The following is a 27,620-nucleotide window of genomic DNA, read 5'->3' as shown; positions in this document are numbered from 1 at the left end:
TGTCGCCTCGTGAAATAAAACCAAATTGACTTAAAAACTGTCCGGAAAAGTGCGGTGACTGATCACCGATAACAATTGAACATACTGTATAATAATAAAATAATAAAAATAAAACAATAAAATACAATTCTCAGACGCTGTCTTTCCGACAGACCTGTTCTTCACCCGAGGACGGCTGCTTGCGTTGTGGCCGAAACGTCGTGAGAATTGTATTTTATTATGTTTTCTTTTTATTATTTTATTATTTCCCTTCTACGTGACTTTACCGAAAGAACCAAGAAGATGAATCCCTGCAGTCACGAAAGCTTTAAATCGAAAAATACTGTATAATACTCTTTGGTTCTTTCGGTAAAGTCACGTAGGTATAAAGGTAGGTATAAAATTGTATACCTACGTGACTTTACGGAAAGAACCAAAGGGTATGGATTCCTGCAGTCACGAAAGCTTCAAATCAAGATCGATACTTCTTCTTGGTTCTTTCGGTAAAGTCACGTAGAAGGGAAATAAAAGAAAAATGAAACATTATTTTATTATGTTTTATTTTTATTATTTTATTATTTCCCTTCTACGTGACTTTACCGAAAGTTTTATTTTTATTATTTTATTACTTCCCTTCTACGTGACTTTACCGAAAGAACCAAGAAGATGAATCCCTGCAGTCACGAAAGCTTTAAATTGAAAAAGATCGATACTGTATAATAACGACTCAATGCCCGATTGACAAGAGGGGGGGGGGGCTTCATCGCGATACAGCTGCTACTTTTGCCGCAATTATCCAGCTCGTGAAAATTACAGCTGCTGCTCTCCATCAACACAAACCACACGAAGAACTTGAACCTCAGGTGGTGGGTGGTGGTGGGTGGTGGGTGGTGCCCCTGATTGACCACCCATCCATCGTGGTTGGCGTGGAAATCTAAAATTCGCACGAGGTGGCCCCGTGCGGCAACAATGAGGTGACTCATGGCCCCGCCCCCTTCACCCGTGCCCCGCCCCTTCACTTGCCCCGCCCCTTTACTCATGGTCCCGCCCCTTTACTAGTGGGCCCGTCCCCTTTACTCATGGCCCCGCCCCTTTACTTGTGACCCGCCCCCTTTACTTACAGGCCCCGCCCCCTGTACTTGTGGCCCGCCCCCTTTACTTGTGGCCCCGCCCCCTTCACTCGTGGCCCGCCCCCTTTACTTGTGGCCCCGCCCCCTTTACTCGTGGCCCCGCCTGATGAAGACCGCTTGTGTTGCGATCGAAACGTCGTGGGTTTTTTGCTTTTATTATTTTAAATTTGAGAATGGCAGAAAAAAAGAGGAAAACCTATTCTCATATTTTGGTACTGGCAAAGGAGGTCCCATGATATTTTTTTATAATTAAATTTTACTATTAATTTTTTTTTCTTTTTATTGTGGGTTTTTAGCTTTAATTATTTTAAATTACTTTTTTATTTAAAATGTATTTTGTATTTTTTTCTATCTATGTGACTTTACCAAAAGAACCAAGAATATTAATTCCTGGAGTCACGAAAGTTTAAAGTCTAAATTCAACCCATCCCTTTCAGTCGCCCCCCCCCCCTTTACTCGCGGCTACGCCCCGTAACCGTGGCCCCACCCCACCTCATGAGCTTGACCACCGGGTGCAAACCCGTGGGCACAGAAGTGACAAGGAAAAGTGCCCTGGGGGCGCGTAATCGGCTTGGAAGGGTGACGCCCCTCACGTTCGTTGGACGCCCGCAAGGCGTTTTAAGAATCGTGAGTTTGGTCAGAGTGTCACGTGCTCGCTGACGCGCGCGAGGCTTCTTAGGCAAGAGCGGCGCGGGGTTCCCGCCAGTAGCGCGAGGCGGAGGTGAGAAGCGTTCATCTCATCACCATCACCACCTGATCACCAACACCTGATCACCAACACCTCATCACCACCTCATCACCATCATCACCAACACCTCATTACCAACACCTCATTACCAACACCTCATCACCACAACCACCTCATCACCACCTCATTACCACCACCTTATCACCAACACCTCATCACCACCTCATCATCATAACCACCTCATCACCACCTTATCACCAACACCTCATCGCCATCACCCCCTCATCACCACCATCTCATCCTCATCACCACCACCTCATCACCACCACCTCATCACCTCCTCATCACCACCACCTCATCCTCATCACCACCACCTCATCACCACCACCCCACACCACCTCACGCCACCAACCTCATCTTTACCTCGTCTACAACCCCGTCCACATCTTATCAGCGACGTAATTCTATTACCTCATCACCAACATCGTCTTGACCTCGTCACCAACCTCATTCGCACCTCTTAACCAAACCTCGTTATTACATCACCAACGTCCTCGTCAACTTTGCTATATCCTCAACATTATGCTCTACGTATTCAGCTTCGCCTCGACATTATCAACTCATTGCCTAACTCGGGAAAATCAGTCAGTACCTTACCAACATCGTCATGTACAAGAACATCTTAAAACTAACTAGCGTGTCAATAGTCAGAATCACCTAGTCTTCAACACAACATCATCAATATTTTTCGATTTAAAGATTTCGTGACTGCAGGGATTCATCTTCTTGGTTCTTTCGGTAAAGTCACGTAGAAGGGAATAATAAAATAATAAAAATGAAACAATAAAATTATCACTACGTTTCGATTGCAACACAAGCAATCATCATCAGATGTGAAATCCACAGCAAGAAACGTGAGAATTAGCTTTATTTGCATTGTTTTATTATTTCCCTTCTACGTGACTTTACCGAAAGAACCAAGAAGATCTTCACACACCTCTTCACTCGATTCCCCCCCTCACGTTCCCCGCATCTCTCTCGTCTCAACTTCCCCGTAAACTCCCCACCGCACACACTCGCTACGCAACTCCCATCAACTAGGAACATCACTCGGCTCCACTGACCTCTCCACACACCTCGTCCACCCTCCTCTGCTCCTCATCCCCCCCCCCCCATTCTCTCACTCACCACATGCTCTTAACTCTCTCTTCGTACATCTCTTAACGTGGCTTCATTGAGAACATTTCCCGGGGCTCAGCCGCGGACATCTCCGCCTGGAATTAATCGCTGCTGCTGCTGCTGATGTTTACAGACCCCAGTTGCATCCGGACCCCCTGTCACCATCGACAACACAACAGGGCTCACCACCAGGACCTACAGACGCCTTTACAGAGGAGCCACAGAGAGCCACAGGGAGCCACAGAGGAGCCACAGAGAGCCTCAGGGGAGCCATGCCCCCCACGGGAGAAGCACGGGAGGCGGCCCGAACGCGAGTCCAAGGTCTTGTGGAGCGAGTCCCAGTGGTCTTGTTCAGCAAGAGCTTCTGTCCGTTCTGCGAAAAGGTGAGAGGGCTGTGAGGGTGAGTGAGTGACGGGTAGTTGGTACAGTAGGGGGCACAGGTGGTGCATCAGCCACTCATCTCGGTCATCTCAGTCAGTCGACCCGTGGCACCTGCTGGGTCTGCCCCGTGACCTGCTGCCAGCGGGCGTTCGACAACTTCACGTGGTAGCCTCAAGGTGCACATGGCCTGGCACAAGGACGCACCGCCACTTAGTGGCGAATGGCGCTTGTTGTTGTTGAGGGGTTTGAGGGTGAATGTGAGGGGTGAGCGGTGGGGTGTGAGGCGGTCGGTCTGGCTTTCTCTCGAGTCGGTGTCGTACTCGACTTCGTGGTGAAAGCTGAGTCACTGTCTGGTTCAGGGAGAGGGTTCAAGGATGGTAAACTCGCGCCGTGTGTGTGTGTGGTTCGCCTTCCGGATGTAATGGTTGCGAGGATTCGGGGCCTCTGGGGCGCGGTTGTGCTCGGCATGCGGAGTCTTGACTTGCCGGGGTGAATTCCTCAGCGTGTTTTCTCTCGTCACACGCGAGACGAGGCGTCATCACTCACGCCACGGCCGTGATTTAAACCCGGGTACGGCAGGACACGACGAACCACAACTACTGAGTTTCACGCGACCCACGACTTAATTATGTACGGCCCACAATTGATGTACATCTCAATTGCATTACGCTCCACGACTTCGTTTCATTACGGCCGCACGAGGACCCATCATCACTCTGCAATGGGGGGCACAGCGATGGTTTTTTTTCCATCCGTCATTGCGAAGTAGCATCTTAGCCTCGCGAATCGGGTAACTATAGGGATTAATTTTTGTCCACTTTGCAAAAACAACGTTTGGCTTAATTACATCCTGGAAATGCTTGCAAACGAAATATTCCGTATCAAGGCATTCCAAAATGAAATGTTTGAATAAAATTTTTTAGCGCTGTGCACAGTAAACTTCTGTCACCGCAGGGGACTTTTCATAGTCGGACGACCACTCGTTATTTTCCACTCAACTGCAGTGGAACAACTCTTCAGCAGTGTTTAATCGTACTGGAATGAGAGCAAAGCATTAAAACAATCCAATATAGCCGCGAACTAAAAAATTACGGGGAAATTCTATCACGATCATCACCTTACCGTCAACGTTAAAATTGTACGATATTACAGTGTGAAGTATTATAACACTGCAAGAAGCCTCCAAGTTACCCAGAGACGGACTTGGGTGGTGACCGAGTCTGGCCGATGTTGGGAGGGGGGGGCTCTGTGGTCAGGATTTGCATATCCTCACCATAGTCTCAACCACGCTCACCTCGTGAGCCCGGAGGCCTGTGGCAGCAGGCAGCGTTGTCTTACAACACCGTCGTTAAATCTGAATGCTTGTAAAGTTAATTACACCACGTCCCAGGGCAGCGGCAGCCTTACTCGAAAGAGTCGAGGCTGCTGCAGATAAAGATTGTGTGTTCAATATCATCATCATAATCGTAATCACTTAATTCGAGATCCAAACATCGTATCTTCTGGATTTGACACCAACCTCGAAGACACTGGGGTAACCATCAACCGCATTAGACCGTCAACAGGCCGATGCGCACAGCTCCTTCATGAATGGAAAATTTATGACAATCCACAGTACGATTGTGGCCGTGTAAACCAAAAAATGGTGCGCATCATAAACGACCGTACGCTGTGCTCCTTCAACGGAGGAGAAAACGCAAAACTACCCGAACTTTGTCATAAAGAGTCCTCTCGTCATGGCTATGTGTTAATTTTGGAGCTTTCGTGACTGCAGGAATTATTCTTTGGTTCTTTCGGTAAAGTCACGTATAAAGATAAAATAATAAATTAAATAATAGCATACTACGACGTTTCGATTGCAACACAAGCAATCATCATCAGGTATAAAAGAAATAGCAACAAAAATCTAACCAGAAAACTATAGACAGACATATAAGCAGACAGACATCATAAAGATACACAGAGAGAGAACACGTATCGGCACAAAGAGAGAGGTCGCCTCTGTGACGGGGCCTTAAATATAGAGAGGGGGCGGGGGCAGAGAGATGATGATTGCTTGTGTTGCAATCGAAACGTCGTAGTATGCTATTATTTAATTTATTATTTTATCTTTATACGTGACTTTACCGAAAGAACCAAAGAATAATGGCTATGTGTGTTTGTTGAACTCTCTTTGCCATCGTACGTAGCCAACCGTGCTAATGGCTCGCAGACTTTGATATTGGCGTTGAGCTTCTGAACATATTGCCATCATCATGGGGGGGCGGGAGGAGGGGTCTGCAATGCAGGTCTCCATGGGGGGGGGGGGGGGTTAAAAAGGAGGCTGATTGATACTGATGAGTGTGCCGTCATAAAGCACGTGTAATTTTTGCCCACTAATTGGCGTGGGAGCATTCCCCGGTGGGCTTGCGCCTCTGATCACTAGTTAGGGATAATTGCCACCTACATGCTGGGCGTGGAGATAAGTGTACCTGTTAATATTTTTTTTTTATAGTTTATGAGCAAAGGCCCCCAAACGTCTAACGGCCAGCAACAAGCAGCACTATCAAACGGATAGCCACCCCCCCCCCTCTCGCAAACAACACTTTCCCCAACAACCAGTTAAGGCCATAAGTATTGGGGGAATCTTTATCCTTTTATTTGTGCATGTGTGCCAAGTGCAGACCTAGATACCTAAAACGTCAAGCAGTCAGCAATGGTACTGATTGCTTTGAATGAGCGATCCAGAGTTGCAGTGTTTATTTGGGTTTATTGCTTCGTTATTGAGGGTTTTCACCTGAACAATCCATCGAGATGGAAAAATCTCATTTGCTAGGGTGTCCTGGGTGTTGATTTACACACGGATAGCAAACACGTAATGATGCGTGTACAAACAATATACATTTACACAAAAAGACAAAGATCCCCCATATAGCCTGAACAAATTGTTGGGGCAAGTGCTGTTCGTGAGCAGCACTTATGAAGGCCGACACTGGCACACGAGGGGGTGGATGGCCAGCTCCACGCCCGACCGCCTTTGTCTTTCCAGTAGCGATGTTTACGCACCTTACCAGGTACTCATTTGAAGCCGAGTTGACCTAGGAGAGGCCCAAGACCGATTCAAATAATCTTCACTGGTATTGATCGTGATCTGGAATCGAACTCGGGCTGTCGGGTTGATAGCGCAGTGTGCTAATCGTTTCACTACCACACCCCACTTACACATACATACAAAGACATAGATCCTCTGTATAGCCTTTAACAGACTGTGGGGGCAAGTACTGGTAGCGAGTGCCATTGAAGACCGATACCGCGCGTAAGGCGGTGAGGTGGCCATCACCAAGCCTGCCCACCTTTATTTCTCCAGTGCAGATTGTTTACATGCTGCACCAGGTACTTATTTAAGGTTGAGTTAACCAAGGGTAGGGTCAGAACTGGTTCAAATATGACACCAATGTTCAGATATACGCAAAAACAAAGATCCCCGCCTATAGCATTCAAGTGCTGTTATCGAGCACCAATACACATGCACACACTCGCATGATTGCATATATATACATACATAAACATATCAAACATGTAATTACACATGCACGCGCACCCATCCATCGCAAACAATGTAATAGGTATACGATTATTTTAAATCTATAACTGACACAGTATGCATTCATGCAATTAATTTCGCACCTAGATAAACACAATGTTGGTGCAGAATGTTAATGAGTTCATTCCCATCTCTGGTCGGCAGGTGAAGGGGCTCTTCACAGAACTGAAGGTCTCTTACGAAGCCCTGGAGCTGGACCTCATAGGTACGAGACCCGGTCACGCACTGCTGCCTCTCAGCACACCCAACCACTCCACTGCCAATGCAAGCCCTTTTATCCAGTGGTCTGCAACCAAAATAACAAGAAGAGTAATTTTATTCGAATTTGGTAAAAAAAATATATATATATTTAAAGAGCCGCAATCCATGTTAAGACGAGAATTTCCTTCATAAATAACGAACACGAAGCAGTCCTTCGAGAGCCGCATGCGGCTCCGGTGCTGGAGATTGCCGAGTCCTACTCTAGCCGTGCGCTAACTGGCACGCACGGCGCTACCAGAAATGTTCTTGTGTGCAGCAGGCCTCGGGTGAAGGTGATGGTAACCGTGCCATCTGTTTTTAATTGCAATAATCCCTATAATTGTAATTTCAAATAACATTGCTGTGGTATAGCATATTATTATTCTTGAAAATATAATTGCCGTTGTGGAGACTGACATAATGGCAGCAACATTTTCAGAAGCTTAATGCCAATGTCGAGGCCCGCTAGCCACAAGAGGGCTTCAGGAGAGAGTTCGTGTAGTGTTGCTATTCCTCCTCCATTGAAGGAGCTCAGACGAGAGTGGTTGACTATACGCTCCATAATTTGGGTTGCATGGCAACAATCGCACTACTGTGGTGGCTTTTGTTCTTAATTTCCCATTTATGCAGGAGCTGTGCGCATCAGCCTGTTGATGTTCTGATGCGATTGATGGTTACACCAGTGTCTCCGAGCAATTGCAAATCCAGGAGATGCGATGTTTGGGTCAAAATAAAATGAGCAGACAAATGCGCCTCCTTCATAGTATGCATTCCCAGAAGGCTGCGTGGTTGTTGGGATATGTGAAAAAATATATAATGTGAAGGAGGAAGGCGGATTGTAATTTCTACGCATTGACACGATTGGATATTTTTCATGAGAGTAGAGATCTTGCTACTCGTACGATGTATTATTGAGAGGGGTTAGAAGTTGCATTGAAGATGTGGTCTTAGTCATTGTTTTCAGAAGTATGATTGGCATGTGTTTGTAATTGTTTGTTCGGCCCTACAGTAAGCTATGTCATGCTGCTTTGCAACACAGTGTTACACTCCTACACTACACATCATGCTAAACTTCACCATTGTTCTTCTTGTATTACAACACAATACACCGCACTGTACAGCATGCCAAACTACACCATGCTACATTACAACACGCCATGCCACACGACACACATGCCTGATTGTTTTACGCCACCACCTTGTCAGACGTATAGAGTAGTATAGTAATAATAATAACAACGACCACTGTATGTTGCTTTAAAAGCCTCATGAACTCCTCCTTTAGACGTTGCCACATGTTTCACCTTTAAAAGGATTACTCATGGATGTGGATTTTGTAGTTGTGTGAGTACAGTAGTAATGCACAGAGAAGTCAGGACTGTAGGGATGTGGTATTGATGTGTGGGTATGTGGCATTAATGTACTAAACCCACACACACAGAGGAACTGGTATTGGCCAAACATCCCACTGGTGAAAAATTGCCTGCAGATTATTGGATTTCACATAACAGCAACATTGCTCTCTACTGCAGCCACTTGACAGGGCCCTCCTGAAAAAGTGAATTTAGATTCAGTGAGGCTTTCCTGGGTAAACAAGCATACTAAAATACAAAAATATGATAAATGTGACGACTGTGTTTGAGTGTGAGATTAATGTATCAGTGTAGTATTAATAGGTAAGGATGTGTATGAGAAAATTAGTAGCGTATAAGTCTGGCTGTGGGAGTGTTAGGCTTGCTCCACCTCTCTCACTCTCCAGTGTCTCCCCTCAGACGATGGGCCTCTCATCCAGGAGGTTTTGCTGGAGATGACGGGACAGAAAACAGTGCCCAACGTGTTTGTCAACAAGACTCACGTGGGAGGCTGTGACAAGACGATGCAGGTAAGGCACAGCCATCACCCCAGTTTGTACAGGTGTGTAGGTGTATATGGGTGGGAAGCGGTAGTGTAGTGGTGAGTGCACTGCACTATAAACCCGGCAAGTGCGATTCCCACTCACATCGGTGACTAATATATGAACCTGCCGTTTGCTCCCCTAGGTTGACTCGGCCTTAAATGAGTATCTGGTGTGGTGTGTAACCATCGGAATTGGAAAGACAAAGGTGACAGGGCATGGTGCTGGTCACACCACCACCATGTGCTCCGTTGCTGACTTTCATAGGTGCTCGCTAACAGCACTTGCCCCAAAATTATGTTGAAGCTCTACTGGGGGGTCTTTGTGAGTGTGAGACACCCGGGACAATTATTTAATTTGAGTAGACATTGCATTCTCATCTCGCACAGAAACCCCCAGAATATGCAACGTCGCTGGAAATAGACGGTCTGAAGGAGATGTTAATTGGTGATAATTGGCTCCGGGTTCCTCGGATGGAAATGTGCGAGGTCTTTGTGATCTTTTCACATGTACAGCTCATTATTTACAAGTGGGGTTGTGCGTATGTGTCTGTCTGTATAGCCGTTAACAATCTGTTAAATGCTATACAGGGGATCTTTGTCTTTTGTGTGTTTGCGTGTATACATGTGTGTGTGTGGTGCTGGCCACCCACCCCCTCGTGTACCGTTCTGGCCTTCATAGGTGCTCACTATAACAGCACTTGCCCCTACAGTCTGTCAAGGCTATACGGGGGATCTTTATCGTTGTGTTTGTGATGGTAATGAGGAGCGGTAGTGCAGCAGTTAGCGCACTGTGCTACAAACAAACCCAGTGACCGCGAGTTCAATTCCTGCTCACGGCCAACACCAGTGACGATTATCTGAACCAGTCTTGGGACTCCTTTGGGTCGACGCAGCCTCAAATGAGTACCGAGTACAGTGTGTAATCATTGCCACTAGGGAGACAAAGCTGGTTGGGCGTGGTGCTGGCCACCCACCCCCTCGTGTGGCTCTCCGGCCTTCGTAGGTGCTCGCTAACAGCACTTTCCCCAAACCTGTATGGCTATAGAGGGAATATTTGTCTTGGGTATGTATACAAGTGGGTGCATATACACACGCCATGTGCCTGAGTGTTGTGAGAGGATGTGGTGTGAGCTATTGGGTGGTTCTGCTTGTCTCTGTCTGTTGGCCCTGGTGGTGATGCAGGCGTATCAGAGCGGTCGACTACAGCAACTGCTGGCGTCCTCCACGGCCCCCTCACCCACACCACCGGTGGAGGACACGGACGCAGTGCACCACTCCTACGAATACGACCTCATTGTCATCGGGGGGGGCTCCGGGGGGCTCGCTGCCTCCAAGGCAAGAGGGGGGGACCGCTTCCCTCGCTCACTCACTCGCTCACACACTCGCTCATCTACTTGCTCACTCGCTATCAAACTCTCCTTCTCATTTACGCAGCCAATTCCACTTGCCGGCACGCTCCTTTAATAGCTCAATAGCTCACACAATTGCTCACTCGCCCACTTTCCTACTCATTTGATAGCTTACGCAACTGCCTGCTCAACGGCGCGCTCACCCACCAACCCACCCACGTGCTCATCCACGCTGTGGTGGGGGAGTTTGTGGTCTGCATTTTTTCCCCTTTTACCATGACTGCTGCAGCAGGAATCGCATTAGCTTTGAAGCGAGCGTCATTAGCACTAAAAAGCAGTACGGCCGTACCTTGTGCTTACGCAATGAGTTACTGGCCATGGGTGCCTGATGAGGCTCAAGTGTGACGTTGCCTCTTAGTGGTGGTGGGGGTAGGAGCAGAAATGCTGTGCGGAGTGGTGCTGGTGCCGTTCCACACCGGCCCCTCGTGCTTTACAGCAATCGTCCCACCCCTAACCGGAAAACTGCCAAGTCATGGTGCATGCATGCGTGTGTGTTTGCCTCTGGCACAGTTGGGCAGAGATTACTGCCAAACTAACTTTAGGAGTTTAGTTTTAGCCGTGACCGGCTTAAGTGGGTGGGTGCCGTGAGTAGAAATAACCTTACTCAATTCTTTTACTTCTTCACATATCCACTCACCCACACATTCACTCGCTTGTTCACTCCCTCATTCACCCACTCAGTTACCTACACACTCACCCACTTGCCCACGAATTCACTAATTAAATCATCGTCCACACTCAACCACTCACTCACCACACTGCAGAACCATGACACTTCTATTTCTAATCCTTCTCTCGCTTTGCTCCCCTTGGTGATTCCTTCCCATTCGTGTCTCTTTTCCAAAGCTCTTACAATGGCCTTGCTCAATTTATAAAACATGTAAACTCGTACCGATTATAACTTTGATAGTGCTCTTTGTTGCTAGCCGTTTGAAGTTTTTGTCCTTTGTGTCTGTACTCAGAAACTGTAACAATGTGTAGGGTAGTGAAGCGAGGCTGTGTGAAGACTTCGGGTGGCTTGTGAGTGATGTTGGGTGATGGTAGATGGTTGGTGATGGTGGCTGATTGGTGGTAGTTGGTGGTAGGTGATCAATGATGGTGGTTGATGGGTGACCGTGGGTTGTAGATGATGGTAGATGATGGGTAATGGTGGGTGATGGACAATTGTGGTTTATTAGTGATGGTATCGAATGACCAGGAACATAGTTGCCTGCACTATCATCGCATTTTCATCATCCATAAACTCCACTCGCCGCCACCACCTGAGGGCACGGCCCTAGCATCAGCTGGTGCCAATTTACGTTTCGATTGTCACAGTGTCTCGGTATAAATCTCAGAACTCAGGTGCCACCTCATGACCACGTGTCACCATCACCACTGCTAACACAAGCACCTTGTGTGTTATGAGGGGCGTTGTTTGCACCGCGTTGCAAGTGTTTATTGATGGCGCATGTGATCCTTATGGCGGTACCCAGGGGTACCAAATAATACAAAATGGCTGAGGCAATTAAATATTTTATATCTGGGACACTATTTTTTCCAGGGGTGTACTTAACTCCGCGACTGGGGTACCAATCCGAAATCAGTGCTACTCCGAGATGTCGAAACGCAGCGAGGACGATTGCGCTGAAACCCTGAACGCTCGTATGCACCATAGTGCATCGTGTACAGCTCGTCGAGATGAGTTGATTGCCGCATCGCCGACCATCAACAGACTAAAAATGACTATCATGGACATTATGCGAGAGCCGGGGTACCGCCATAAGGTTCATGTGTCATTGTGTTTTTGCCGCGGGAGTCATGAGAACAGCGTGTAGAGATTACGACTTGGTGCCAAGCGTGGTGACCGTTTTTAAAGCATGGCAGAACTGCACCTACATTTAGCCCTGAGGCCTTGGCATTTATCCCATTGTCACCTGCGCGTCCCTCCCTCTACTTTGTCACCACATGGCAAACAGTTTTGAAGGCTTCTGTACACATTGTAAGTGATGTCAGAAATTGCCTGGTGAGTCAGCATTTCCTCAGATAAAAAAACACATTGGTCGATAACAATGACTCGAAAGAGGAATATAAGTTTAATAGGTGAAGTTTAAAGTAATGGCCCTTCATCATAGGACAGAGACCGTCTCTCTTCTCAAAACGTCGCCAATCATGATTATAACACACTTTTTTAAATGACATTTTATTGCTCGAATTGTGGGTGCCTCTAAATATGGTAGGTGTATGTGAGATTAGATTCGTCACAACGCACCACGGAGACTTTTCCATCCGGGTGATGGGAACCACGGGCAATCTGCAGCTGATGCTTTGAACTGCCTCCGTGCAGATGTGGGCTGCGACAGAGCAAGCCTTGGGAAAGTGGTGGCCATCTTGAGCAGGCCCAGAACCCACAACCTGCTGATCTTGTACGGCGTCGTAGGAGCCATGCATAGCCGATGATTTAAGCACCAATACTGGCCGTGCTAGGACCTTTGCCCACATTTGGGCGTCATCCGATCTAAGTTTGAGTGATGAACACGAAATTATGAAAGCCAGATCTGTGTAACTTTATTAACACTGGGAACAAGTTGATGGGTGCATCTTATTTTCCCAGGGTGTCTTATAATCTGGAGAATGCGGTAATAGACTTAGGGGCAATAGTTGTACTTTGATCTCTGTGTACCTCTGTACATACCTTTAGAGGTGTAAACGGATGTAGAGGTAGCCGCTTGATTATTATTCACTTCTTCTGGGTTCTTTCGGTAAAGTCACGTAGAATGGAAATAATAAAATAAAAAAATGTTTTAATAAAATAATTCTCGCGACGTTTCGGCCACAACGCAAGCAGCCGTCCTCAGGTGAAGAACAGGTCTGTCGAGAAGACAGAGAGTCTGATTATTATTTTATTATTTCCATTCTACGTGACTTTATCAAAAGAACCAAGAAGATGCATCCCTGCAGTCACGAAAGCTTTAAATCGAAATGTATTATTCACTTGTTTAGCCAGGAAAGTATTCACTCAGTCCCAAGTTTCTTGTATCCCGATGAGTAATTTGCAGGTTGTTTTTCAGTATTGGGATGTTTGGTCCATACCAGTTAAATATATTTTTTAGCTGTGGGAGGAAACTGGAAAACCCATACCAAACAGAGGAAGAAACAAACTACACATAGAAAGGCACCTGAGTTGGGTATCTAACCCAGGCCCTGTTACTCTGAAGCTCAAGTGTTACCACTGCGCCACCCTAGCTCTGACATTTTTCCTTCCTCCCATCCCCCCAACCTCTCACACGATTTCATGAATTGTCGAGATTAGGAGTGAAGATTGGATTTAAGAATAATTCATTTTTGTGGCGAATGTTGTGCCGTTTGCTATTTAACCCCTGCCATAGTGATGTAGAATTTTCGCCCTGGCTCAAAATCCCTCCACTAATTTTAAGGTTCGAGCTCTTCATCAGCTGGTGTCTCAGTGGTAGAGCGAGCGACTTGGAATCAGATTGACTCAGCCCGTCATCCTTCCGGGGTCGATAAAACTAGTATTGCTTTGTGGGGAAGTCAACAGTGGTTGTCCTATGCATAGACTGGCCCTTGCCAGAGGAATACAGAATTTCCACCACTGGTTCAGGATTGTTAACAGGAGATGAGCACACATTCCTCAATGCTCAGTTGAGCAGGAAATCGCTTGACTTGTGTTTGGCTGCAGGGGTCATGTTGGCCCATGATCATCATCCATGAACAATCCACTGCTGGATGAAGGCCGCTCCAAACCACCACCACATTTCACGAACCTGTAATGCAACAATCCAGCCAGCACCTGCTCACCATGAGCTGATCTCATCACTCCCTCTCCACTGGGAACGTCCTCTCAAATGCCTTCCATTCTTTGGCTGCCACTCCGTTATTATTCTTGACCACGCGCAGCTTCCCTTCTGGCGACGTATCTTTCCCAAGCCCAGTTACTTCTCCAACACTGTAGATGATGTCTTTAATCTGTTTTCTTTTTATATCACACTACAATTCCAAACACGCATCTCTCCACGCTTCTTTGAGCACGTTTCTGTTTTTCTAACCGCCGCGTTTTCTGAACTGCGCATTGTAGCAGGTAACATCGATTTATGTGTGTTTTGGCGCTTGCATTGTGAGTGTAAAAATTTACGTCAAATAGTTGAGTCGACGCATCGCTACCCGCAGTACCAACGCGCCGTTCCCTTCGCAGGAGGCGGCCAAGCTCGGCAAGAAGGTAATGGTGCTGGACTTTGTGCAGCCGACTCCGCTGGGCACATCATGGGGTGAGCCTCTCTCCTGCTCACCCACACACCTGCTCACTTAGATGCTCACCTGGCCTAACAGAGTAGGCCATTTTGTGCCGGCGTCATGCTCCTTATTAGAAAAATTACACTTCATATTGCTTGGTTGGGATTACAGCACACATAGCAATCATCGCCCTCTACTGGGTAAACTTTGCAGGACCCTCCTGTAAGAGAGTTATGGGACTCGATGAGGCTTGTTTAAACAAGCCTACTGATAATAACAATATACTTTATTAATGAATAAAACATATCTCTCTCTGTTTTATCCAGGCCTGGGTGGCACGTGTGTGAACGTGGGCTGCATCCCAAAGAAGCTGATGCACCAGGCGGCTTTGCTAGGCCACGCGCTCTCCGACTCGCGCAAGTTTGGCTGGGAGTACGACCAGCAAGGTGCCTTCCTCTGCCACTGCTACACTAGATGTGCCACTTCTACCGGCAGCCGTGTGACTGTTTCATCAGCTGTGCCACTTCTACACCAGCTGTGGCCCTACAGCACTTGCCAAGCCACATGAGTGGAGTGAGTTAGTGAATGGGTGATTAAGTTGCCGATTGAGTTTGTGTATGGCTTCACGAATAAGTGAGTTGCTCCCTTCCCACTGTAATTCATAACTGGGGCACGATGAGGGACCCCCATAGTGTGGCATTGAGAGTGAGTTGGTTAGTGAGTTGGTGATTATGTTGATAAGGAGTTTGTTGGTAAGTGAGTGGGTTTTGAGCGAGCATGGCAGTGAGTGAGCTGGTGTTGATAATTGAGTGAGTTTGTGAGTGGGTTGATTCATTAGTTGGTGAGTGAGTAAGTGAGCCCGCTCCTGACCCACAGTGACTCACAACTGGAACACCATGAAGGAAGCCATCCAGAACTACATTGGCTCGCTCAACTGGGGCTACCGTGTGGCACTGCGCGACCATACCGTGAGCTACGTCAACGCATTCGGAACCTTCACCGACGCCCACGCTATCAAGGTACGCATGGTGGGAGTGCGGGTCAAGTGAGAGGTGGTGATAGAGATTGTGATGGGGGACTGATGGAGTCTGTGATGAGGGTGGTGAGAGGCAGTAAGGGTGGTGGTGGCCGAGTGAGTTGGGAATGTAGTGGTAACGGGGATGGTGACAAATTATTCAATTGGTAAGCAAATGCAAGTGCGAGTCGGAGAGGCTTTCCTGGGTAAACGAGCAAAAGAATAATACAACATCACCCCCTACTGGCAGCTCTATGCCTACTAGCAGGTCAGTGCTGCATCCACCTTGTGCTACACAGGGACAGCTGCCGCTGGGAGGCTTCTTGGCTAGACAGGGCAGTGGAATGATTGAGATGAGATGATACATTTACTCACCCTGTATATGCAAATCCTTGTTCTTACCGACTCAGTACTCTTGAAAGAGATACCTGTGACCTCATTGTAAACAAATTCTTGGTGACTGTGTGTGTGTGTGTTTGTACCTATGTGTGCGTGCGGCTGTACGTGTTTGCTGCGCTCCCTAGGCCACCAACAAGCGCGGCAAGGAAACCCAGCACACAGCCGAGACATTCATCCTCGCCATGGGGGAACGACCGCGGTACCTGGGCATCCCAGGAGACAAGGAGTTTTGCATCACCAGGTGTGGCCGGTGTACAGGACAGAGTGTGAGAGTGCGTGTACGCAATCAACCAATGCAACTGCCCAAGCAGCTTGGCCGGATAGAGAGGGCTCTTAACGGCCACAGCAGGATCTAGAGAAGAGCTGTGCCAGGTAAACTGGTACAGAAGGATGTGGAGCTAAGTGGACTTGCCGATGTCTGATAGCAGCAGTGTCAAAATCGACTTTTGGAGGAGGTTTATGAAGGATGCTACTGGGCAGTGCCTGGCTAGGTGTACTTTGAGGCTACTAGGTATTTTGGAGGCTTTCGGCTTCCAGTAACAGCGGAGGGTGGATCAGTGATGCTCACAACAATGAGCGGAATGCCAGCTTGCTAAAATGCAGCAAGGTGGCACAGTGGGGAACACAAGAGGTGCATTTGCCAGTTATCTCATTGAACCCGTAACATCCGCGTCTGTTCTGTGACTTCCTGGCAGCGAGGCTTTTGCACTTCCCATGGCCTCAAAATGCACCGAGCTTGGCACAAGTGCTGAGGGGGCTATTGTAATCTATGTGCATATGTAGTTTGGAGCGGTAGTACAGTGGTTAGCGCAATGCGCCACATATTCAAACAACAGAGTTCAATTCCTGCTGTCGGCTAACAACTGTAAAGAATCATTTAACCATTTCTGGGCCTCCACTAGGTTGAATCGGTTCTAAATGAGTATCTGATTTAGTGTAAACATCAGCACTGGGGGAGACAAAGGCGGTCGGGCGTGTTGCTTTGGCCTTCAAAGGTGCTCATTATGCACGTGGTTTTATAAAATGGAATTTATGTGCGGGTCTTTTAGGTTCCTATATGATTATCTAGGTCTCTGTGCGAGTCTATTGATCTCTCATGCAAGAAATATAGATCTGAAATATTTTGGAGGTTGCGCGTCTCGACATTGTCGTAGCAGCTTGAGGAACTGGCATGAGAACCTTACTCTGCAGTTTCAACCCGAGCGCACCGCGAGCACGGGAACGCCGAGTCAGGCGGTGGCACGTGCTGCCTCGCAATTCATTCAACCCAGCGGAGTTCGCTCAGAGTCCAAAGCTCCGAGGATGCGGCGATTAATCATTGCAGAGGTCAACACTCAACCACACCACTGTTGAGTGTTTTAAACCTCCCTTCTGCGATGTGGCCTTCCTTCTGGAAGCGTGTAATTTCGGCAACATTGATTCAATACGCATGGTAAAACCGATGGACTGGTTTCGACATTCAGTGTCTCCTACTGTATATATTTCCCTTTAGTACATGTGTAATGAGCGACTTCCGCGACACGTCGTGTAGAGGGTACTTCTTTATTACTCACACTGGGCACAGCACAGGCCAACACTTGTTCTTCCTCACACTGAGTATAACTCTAAGTATTAACACCTCTACTGGCTACACACACAGCCGATCACTCAGGGTGGTCCCATCGCCCTCACTCGACACACAGCCGATCACTCGGCGTGGTCCCATCGCCCTCACTCGGCTACGCCGCTGGCTGGCGGCGTGACGATGACGGCGATGGAAACCACGCAGGAGATCTTCCACGTGGCCGGACGACGGAGAGAGATGTCGGCGAGCAGCGACGCAGCCAGGACCCAGGACCCCACACATGAGCCCCGAGCCCCGGGTCCGCTCCCCCTGATATCCCGCCAGGCGTGGCTAGGCTCCGTCTCCGGCCACGCCCTCTTGTGGAACCTTCGAGCAAGTTCCCAGAGTATCTCGGCTAACCCCCCCTGTCACCTTTGCCCCAGATACACCGCCTTCTCTAATTGGTTGGTACTTAACCGTGCCCGTACCCGTGATTCCCTTTCCAGGCCAGCAGGTGTCACCCTGTCATTACACATGTACAGCCCTTTTGTCAGTCCACTGCTGGATGAGGGCCTCCCTATACCACGTGGGTTGTGGGGGTTTATTTGACCCATAACAGTAAGTGAAGTCGGGGACCGTGGAAGCAGAGTGCAACATTGTTGTTTTGCTGAACTGCTATCTGCTGTCAACAATGTAGCCAAATAACAACCTGTTATGCATATTGGTCGCCCATCCAAGCACTAGCCAGGGTAAAGCCTGCTTAGCATTTGAGATCTGATGACACGGGTGCATCCTGGGTGATATAATCGTTGGCGTTTCAGGTATAATAATATCAGACGCGGTGTTTTTGAGTTATGCTTTTTGCACCACTGCCAACTTGTTGTGTGGACTCCATTCGGCGTTGTAAGCACCATCAGGGTTGAAGTTGCATTGTTGGAGGTTAAGCGCTTGGGTCCAAAAATGGGTCTGTGTGACTTCGGGCAGTGGTGAGGGACGTTATTTAGATCTTGGTTAATTCGTTGGACTCCCAGTGAAATTTGAGTTGTTGTTCTACAATTTCCCCCAGCTTTTCGAAGGAGACCTATCAACTCAGCCTCTTAATTCTGAAATTTAAACACGGAACAATAAGTTCTCAGTTTTGGGGAGCCGGGGGACATCAGGACACGGTTGCATAGGAAGAGGCTAAAACTACCTCGCCATGGTAGATCGATGCTGCCGCTCATTAGCCGGGTCTCGCGTCTCAAGTCGAGATGAGTTAACGAGCTGGAGAGGGTAACGAGTGCGGTTGGAGTGGACGCAGCTGCCCACCCCCGTAAAAGCTCGATCCGAGTCACGCGCCAAATGAGGTGACCGGACTGTGTCAATAACGACACGCATCTTATCAATGTCGTCATTGTCATCGTTTGTGGTGTTGGCATCACCGGTTATTGTGAAATCAAATCACGAATCGAATGGCAGTGTTGCCCTTTGACAGACCTGCATCTCAAGTCGATAACAGGGGTCTGAAACAAATATAACAAGAAGAGACATTTTGTCGAATTTGGTAAAAGAAACAACAACTATATTTCAAAAGCTGCGATGCATGTGAATAATGTCACGAAGCAGTCGAGCCGCATGCAGCTCCAGAGCAGCAAGTTGCCGACCCTTGGTCTATAATAACTTCAGTTCTGTTGGTTGCTGGCCACTTGACGTTTTGACCCTTGGACTTGGAGCTCGCAACCGCAAGGTTAAAACAAGCAAAGGAGTTTCTAGTGTCATATCGCTCCGTGTTTTCTTACCGCTTGTGTTATTATTACGATTGCACTTGTTTACCCAGGAAAGCCTTGCTAAGTCAATACAAGTTGGATTGTTGTTTGAGCTATGGAAGGAAACTGGAGAACCCGGAGGGAACCCATGCAAAATATGAGGAGACCATATAAACCCCACACATTCTCTCACACAAAGACAAATATCCACCGTGTAGATTTAACAGACTGTTGGGGCAAGTGCTGTTAACGAGCACCTATGAAGGTCAACACGGCACATGCGGGTGTGGGTGGCCAGCACCACGCCCAGCCGTCTTTATCTCCCTAGTGGTGATGTCGGAACATCGCATCGGGTATGGTACTAATTTAAGGTTGAGTCGACCTAGAGGAGGCCCAGGACCGGTTCAGATAACGGTCATTAGTGTTGGCCATGAACGAAAATGGAACACGCACACACCCTCACACACTCAAACTCTGCAGAACAGGGGGGGGGGGGAATATGCAAAGCCCACGTAGAAAGGCGGTCGAATCGGGAATTGAATCCAGACCCGGCTTGCTGCGAGGCACGAGTGTTACCACCACGCCGCCACCCTGTTGCTGATTGCGTTGCATTGCTGTACTCTCAGCGACGACGTCTTCTCGCTACCGTACTGCCCTGGCAAGACACTGGTGGTGGGCGCCAGCTACGTGGCGCTGGAGTGCGCCGGCTTCTTGGCGGGGCTGGGGCTGGACGTGACTGTGATGGTGCGCTCCATCCTGCTGCGAGGATTTGATCAGCAGATGGCCGAATTGGCCGGAGACTACATGGAGAAACACGGGGTCAAGTTCATCCGCCAGTTCGTGCCCACCAAGGTAGGGCCACTCCTGGCCCCCCACGGGCCCCCATGGTTCTCCCCATGGGTCCCCATTGGGGCCCCCCACTAGGCCCAATTGTCACGATTGCCCAACCCGGCGGTGGCGCTGCCGTGTGCCGTGGTATAAGATTATTCATGGTACAACACGACGAGGTGCGCGCTTGTGGCTACATTGAGAGACAGAAATGGGAGCGCGTGTTTAACGAAGAGACTTGATTCACTTAATACCATAAGATACGAGACGACCTTCACACGATAGAACCGTTATCACAACGTCGGTAGGGCTAACGGCGAGGAGGAGGGCAGCTGGGAGTCGCGGCGCAGTGGTTCACGCGTTACGCTACGAACCCGAAGTGTGAATACCGCTCGTGGCCAACGTCGGTGACGATTATCTGAACCGGTCCTGAGCCTCCACGTGATCGGCTTAGATTGAAATAAGTACCTGGTGCGGTGTGTAAACATCCCCACTGGCAAGTCAGAAGTGCCCGGGCATGCTGTTGGCAACCCCACCCCCTGTATTATTGGCCTTCATAGGTGCTCGCTAACAACACTTGCCCAAACACTCTGTCAAAGGGTATATATACGAGGGATATTTGGTATGTACATGGTGTATGTATGCATGTTGAACTTCACCATACGTAGCCAACTGTGCTAAACGTGCACATTTGTATAGGTGGAGCAATTGGAAGCCAGCACTCCGGTGGGTGTATATGGATATGTATAGTATTTGTGTAGTAAGTAAGTAATGCAACCTGTGTGTGTGTAGGTTGAGCTCCTACAGTCTGCTAAGGCTATATGGGGGTTTTTTGTCTGTGTAGGTTGAGCAGCTTGAGGCCGGCACCCCCGGCCGCCTCAAGGTCCATGCGAAGGCCACGGAGGGCTCGGAGCTGTACGAGGGCGAGTTCAACACGGTGAGTCCTGCGCACCTCTCCCCACATTATTTTATTTACGCTTGTTTACCCAGGATACTCTCACCGAGTCTCTTCGACTATTTATTTTCAGGAGGGTCGTTTCAAGTTTGTCCCCGTAGGGGGCGATATTGAGTAATGGCGTATTATGTTGTTAAGCGACGACGGTGATTGTCACTTCTGGACCCCCGTTTAGGTGCTGATCGCCGTGGGGAGAGACGCCTGCACGTCCAACATCGGGCTGGACGTGGTTGGGGTGAAGGTGGATGAGAGGTAGCCCCCGGCCACACCATGACCACCACCACTCGTACCGGGCCTAGGCCACCCCCAAACGCCACGATATGCCGGATGAGTCTCATGGACTTGTCACTGGCGACCGTTTAACAGTTTCCTTGTTTTTCTGTAGTAATTTTCTCCCAATTTTATCCCAATTGTGCAATCATCATGGTTAATGCTTTTGCCGGTAATGATTGCCCCTGGCGTAGCACGGCGCTAATGGTACGCTCTGGTGTGACGTTGGCAGGACGGGCAAGGTGCCGGTGAACGACGTGGAGCAGACGAACGTGCCGCACGTTTACGCAATCGGCGACATCCTGCAGGGCAAGCTGGAGCTCACGCCCATCGCCATCCAGGCCGGCCGGCTGCTGGCCCACCGGCTTTACGGGGGCGGCACCACCAAGGTACCCACTCACCAGCGGCACGCTAGCCACACGCACTCACCAGCGGCACGCTAGCCACACGCACTCACCAGCGGCACGCTAGCCACACACACTCACCAGCGGCACGCTAGCCACACGCACTCACCAGCGGCACGCTAGCCACACACACTCACCAGCGGCACGCTAGCCACACGCACTCACCAGCGGCACGCTAGCCACACGCACTCACCAGCGGCACGCTAGCCACACGCACTCACCAGCGGCACGCTAGCCACACGCACTCACCAGCGGCACGCTAGCCACACACACTCACCAGCGGCACGCTAGCCACACGCACTTACCAGCGGCACGCTCGCCACACGCACATTTGCCACACATTCACCAGCAGCACACGCACCACACACTCACCACACACCGGTGGCGAACTCGCTAGACATGCTCACCAGTGTTGGCACACTCAATGACAAAGATCCACCATGTAGCTTATAACAGGCTGTTGGGGCAGGTGCTGTTAGCGGGCATCTATGCAGGCAGGCATGGCGCACCTATGCGAGGGTGTGTGACCAGCACCACACCTTAGCTGCCTTTGTTTCCCCAGTGGTGATGTTTAAATATTGTACCATGTACTCATTTTAAAGCTAATTCGACCTAAAATAGACCTAGAATTGTTTCAAATGTTCCCCACTGTTATTGGTTGCAAGTGGGAATCGAACTTGGGTCTCCGGGTTCTTAGCGTGGTGCACTCACCCCTGCACTACACTCGCCACACATGCTCACCAGTGGCACCACTCTCACCGGGAGCGATATATTAAATGGAATGCTGATCTTGAGAACAAGCACACCATTCTTCACGTTCCTGCTGTGTGGGTCTGCACGTGCTGTGCGTCACCTTTGTCTTTTTTTAAGTGTATTAGCTGCGCATGTTGCATGTGTGTACTGTGCATGTTGCATTTATATCATTGCATGTGTTCATGTGTCGCTTGCATGTTAACTAGTGCGCTGCGTGTGTGTGTGTGTATACACGTGCGTATGTATATGCTTGTTTGCTGCGTGCTTTGTATGCTGCGTGTGTGTGTGTGTATACGTGTCCTTGCGCCACGTGCGTGTGTGCTACGCGTTGTGTTCGTAACATTGCGCGTGTTTACGTGTCGTGTGTGTGCTGCAGTGTGACTATGTGAACGTGTGCACCACCGTGTTCACACCCCTCGAGTACGGCTGCTGCGGCCTCTCGGAGGAGAGGGCCTTCGAATTGCTGGGAGAAGACAACATCGAGGTGAGACAACCACCACCACCATTACTGCCCCCACCACCGTCATCACCATCGTCTTCACCACCACCAACACTCACCTCCACCACCAACACCACCACAGCTTCCACTGCTACCACGCCACCACCACTGCCACTAGCACCACCGCCACCACCGTCATCAACACCACCATCACCACTAGCATCACTACCACCAACCACCACCCAGTGGGTGAGAACCTCCTGCCACACTGTGGGCACCAGCATGGGTTTGTGACCTCACATGGACCCCCCCCCCCACTCCACATAGGTCTTCCACAGCAACTTCTGGCCGCTGGAGTGGACTGTGGCCGGTGGTGATAACAACAGCTGCTATGCCAAGATCCTCTGTAACAAGGCTGACAAGGCACGTGTGCCCACACATTGTGTGACCGTGGTGTGCCTCCACTTGTCTGTGTTGTGCCTGCAGGTGTGGCTGGTGGTATTGGTGATTTGCCTATGGTTTTCGTTATACATGTTGGTGTTGTGGTTGACCATGTTGGTGGTTTGTCTGTGATGTGGCTAATTATTGTTGGTGGTGTGGCTGATAGTATTGGTGGTATACCTGTAGTGTGGCTGACAGTATTGGTGGTTTCCCTATGGTGTGGTTGACATGTTGATGCTGTGGTTGAAAATGTTGGTGGTGTGGACAACCATATTTGTGGTTTGCTTGTGGTGTGGCTTGGCAGGACCGAGTGGTGGGGTTCCACGTGCTCGGCCCCAACGCCGGTGAGATAACCCAGGGCTACGGTGTTGCCATGAAGTGCGGCCTCACAAAAGCCCAGCTGGACAACACCATCGGCATCCACCCGACCTGCGCCGAGGTCAGCCGGGAACGCAACGCAACGCATCCCAGCACGACACACCGCACCATAACACATAACGACAATACCGCATGCCGCACCATGTCATTGTAGCATGTCCCTGGTGTGTGTTAGTGTGTCCCTGTGCGTGGGTACGTGTCGCTCACGGCCAGCACCAGTGACGATTATATGAATCGGTCCTGGGCCTCCCTTAGATCGATTCAACCTCAAATGAGTACCTAGTGCGGTGTGTAAACATTGCTACTAGGGAGAAGAAAGGCAGCCGGGCATGGTCTTGACCACCCACCCTCTCGTGTGCCGTGCCAACCTTCATAGGTGCCCACTAACAGTGTTTTCCCCAACAGTCTGTTGAGGCTGTACGGGAGGGGGGGGGGGTCTTTGTCTTTTACCCTGAGATCCCTGTGCATTTGTGGGGTGCGGTAATGCAGCGGTTAGCTCACATCTCTACGAACCCTGTCGCCCAAGTTCGATTCCCGCTCACGGCCAACACCAGTCGGTGATGATTATTTGAACCGGTCCTGGGCCTCCCCTAGGTCAACTCTGTCTCAAATGAGTACCTGGTGCAGTGTGTAAACATCGCCACAAGGCGACCGGGCGTGGTCTTGGCCACCCACCACCTCATGTGCACATGCCGGCTTTAATGAGTGCTCGCTAACAGAACTTGCCCCTACAATCTGTTAGAGACTACGGTGGGATCTTTGTATGCGCCTCCTGTGTGTGTGTGTCCATGTATGTTCTGCATGTGTCCTTCTCTCTGTGTTTGCGTGTACAGATCTTCACCATGCTCGCGGTGACCAAGCGCTCGGGGGCCGACATTAAGCAGACCGGCTGCTGAGGTTAAGCCCGGCTGTCGTTACCGCTGCCCGGGCCCCTGCTCCACCACCGCAAGGCCACGCCGAAAGAAATCCGCGGAAGCACGAGAGCTCGTTAAGTAATTTACGAGCTCTGCAGCCGTTGCCGTGTGTCTGTGCATAGTCACAACCTCGGCGGCGCTTCCTTTCATGAAAAATGAGCTTCCATAGATTTCTATTCGTCGTGCAAGCCACATTGTGGCCTCGATGCTTTGCGATCCGATCCAATTCCATCTCCCGGCACTGTAGTTAAACGCACCACTGCTCTGTAAAACACTGCTGCAGATAAGTGTATTTAGTTTAACCAGGTGAGAACTCAAGAGACCAGGATAGGAATCTTATTCGCAAGAGTGACCTGTGTAACCAAAGTAGTGAAAGCAATAGCGTAAAATGGAGTACAACGACGAAGGAAATGGATATTGGGGCGAAATCAATGACGGGTTCCACAAAAATGTATGGGAGGAAGGAGATCATGAGGGTTGGGATTAGAGTTGAGGTTAAGGATGGAGTTAGGGGGATAGTGTTGTGTAAGTTTATAGTTGGGGGACAGGATAGAGTTGGGGATAGTGTCGAGTGTAAGATTAGAGTTGGGGTACAGGATAGAGTTGGGGATAGTGTGTTGTGTACATTTATAGTTGGGGTACAGGATAGAGTTAGGGATAGTGTGTTGTGTAAGTTTATAGTTGGGGTACAGGATAAAGTTGGGATAGTTTGTGCCTATTGGCAGCGGCCATATTTCTCAGAGCAGTGGGTGTTTTGCAACACAGCTCCCCATTCCCTCTCTGCGTGATAAGCACCCCCAAGTTGGATGGTGCCACGTGGTAGGAGGGGAGGGGATAGGGAGAAGGATTGGGGAGGTAATGGAGCAGAGGAGCCCGGGCAGCGGGCGACAGCTGGGTCACCTCGACCTCTCACCCCTGACCTGCGACCTTGAGGGGCATCGAAAATGCCCTCCATGACGCTTTGGCCGTTTAACCTCTGACCTGAGGCCGGCCAGTGCAGATGAAACTTAGGGAAGCGGGTCCGTCCCACAACCCCCCCCCCCCCCAACACCCCCTCCATGTCAGAAGGGTTGTCCCATATTTATTTTGGTGGTGTGATGATGTGGCATCACCGCAAGTTAACGCCCCCTCTGGCAGGCAGTGCGACCCTCGGCTGCCTCGTGCGTGTTTGCGCGCCCGTGTCTTTTGTGTGCAGGGGGTGTCGCACTGCGCTACGAACCCGGCCACTCAAGTTCGATTCGCACTCGCAGCCAATATCAGTGACGATTATTTGAGCAGGTCCTCCGCCTCCTCTCGGTCGACTGCTTTAAATGAAGACCTGGTGCGGTGTGTAAATATCACCGCCGGGGAGACGAAGGTGCCGATCATGGTTCTGGCCACATCAGCACCCCCTGCGTGTCGCATTGACCTTCATGGGTGCTACTCGCTAACTTTCCCCAGACAGCCTGTGTGGGCTACATGGCGGAGGGTGGTGCGGTGGTGAGCGGGATTTGTGTGATGAGTAATGAATGTGATGAACACGGGGCGGGCTCTGTCCCCCACCTCCCTGTGTCTGTCCCGTGTCGCTGGAGTCGCCACAATGCCACATCAGCCGTCCGATCTCATATCAGTGACTCCGTGTCCCTCTTGTGCCACGTGTCTGCTGTCCCGGGTTCCCCTCTGTTTTCTGTCTCTGCTCTCGTGAATCTCTGTCTCCATGTCTCCGTCTCCTCGCTATGCTCCCCTGTCTTTCGGTTTCCCATATTTTTGCTCCCCGTGTCTCTGTGCAGTGTCTACACCCCACGTGTGTCTAGCTGCCGTCTCCATCTCCTGCCTGTACCCCCTCAACTTGATTTTCTCCATCTCACCTCCCTTCGCCCACTCCTCAAATGACTGTGACCTCACCCATCACTATCTCTGGTTCACAAGTACACGGCTAGTGAAGTGAGCTGTGTCTTTTTCTCCACGGACCAACCTGGGTGGGACGGGCTTTTATTTAGCCGAACCATGAAGGAGCCTGTGATTGCGAGTGGCGGTGCTGTGTGACCCGCATGCATGTGTGCGTGCGTGTGTGTGCACGTGTGCACGCCAATGCCCGACGTGCGCACGTGTGGCACCGCAGTGAAAAATGTCGCAGCAGACAATCGGAGTCGAGTACCGGTTTTGGCTGTTCGTGGTGCACGATGGGTGGGCGGGTGATGGATTTCTGCGCGACGTGAGCGTGCGAGTGAACGAGAGAGCGGATTTCTTGATGTTGGGGATTGGTATGGGGATTGGTATAGGGTTTGGGCAGAGTATAATTTCATCCAGGTCTTTCTGGCACACCACGTCCAGTACACCGCTCGCTATGGCTGTGGCTACTACTAGTTGGTGAGAAATGAATCCCTGTGGGAATAGGGTCGGGTCCATCACAGGATTGCGAGATGGCGGTGGCTTTGGGAGGCATCCATTCAGCAATTGGGAGTGTGACCATGGCTCATGATGATGATGATGGGTTTATTGTATCGGTGTTTCTGGCGTTGAACCGCTGTCTGTACCCGACGTGAGCAGAGACAAAATAAAGAGCGAGTGAAGAAGGGCACGTCGTGTGAGGATCGGTGCTGCCATGTGGGAGGATGGACCGGTTCGCTGCAGGCGCGGCCGGGTAGCTCGGCTGTGCAGCGAGTGGCTCGCAATGGAAGGTTGCGAGTTCAAATCCTGGTTGGGGGGTGGGTGGGGGGGATCAACGTCAGCTCATCAACTCCAGGGTTAATTAAAATAAGTACCACTTTGGGAGGAAGTCAGTAGTGATTGTCCTCTGGAGAGAATCGCACTCACCATAGGAATGTGGAATATCCATCGC

General features: G+C 49.8%; 1 protein-coding gene across 1 annotated transcript; it reads left to right on the top strand.

Annotated features, from left to right (window-relative positions):
* Positions 1-1,746: 1,746 nt before the first annotated feature.
* Positions 1,747-27,356, top strand: TXNRD3 (thioredoxin reductase 3). The gene is made up of 17 exons (XM_078876502.1): positions 1,747-1,830; positions 3,110-3,359; positions 7,085-7,145; positions 8,953-9,062; positions 10,259-10,411; positions 14,678-14,750; positions 15,042-15,161; positions 15,592-15,734; positions 16,255-16,370; positions 20,044-20,269; positions 21,090-21,182; positions 21,376-21,452; positions 21,703-21,859; positions 23,004-23,111; positions 23,394-23,489; positions 23,812-23,946; positions 24,719-27,356. Exons 2-17 carry the CDS (start codon positions 3,249-3,251, stop codon positions 24,779-24,781), a joined length of 1,842 nt encoding a protein of 613 aa, XP_078732628.1. The 5' UTR covers positions 1,747-1,830; positions 3,110-3,248; the 3' UTR covers positions 24,782-27,356.
* Positions 27,357-27,620: the final 264 nt, after the last annotated feature.

The sequence above is a fragment of the Lampetra fluviatilis genome, chromosome 44, assembly GCF_964198595.1.
Source record: "Lampetra fluviatilis chromosome 44, kcLamFluv1.1, whole genome shotgun sequence".
Taxonomy (NCBI): domain Eukaryota; kingdom Metazoa; phylum Chordata; class Hyperoartia; order Petromyzontiformes; family Petromyzontidae; genus Lampetra; species Lampetra fluviatilis.
This window is presented reverse-complemented; position numbering and strand designations above follow the sequence as displayed.

What these genes read in the sequence shown, in the direction of transcription:
- TXNRD3 (XM_078876502.1), top strand. Translation starts at nt 3,249, where the DNA reads ATGCCCCCCACGGGAGAAGCACGGGAGGCGGCCCGAACGCGAGTCCAA. An exon ending in CCGACGCCCACGCTATCAAG is followed by an intron (nt 15,735 to 16,254) that starts GTACGCATGGTG and finishes TGCGCTCCCTAG; the next exon opens with GCCACCAACAAGCGCGGCAA. An exon ending in GCCAGTTCGTGCCCACCAAG is followed by an intron (nt 20,270 to 21,089) that starts GTAGGGCCACTC and finishes TTGTCTGTGTAG; the next exon opens with GTTGAGCAGCTTGAGGCCGG.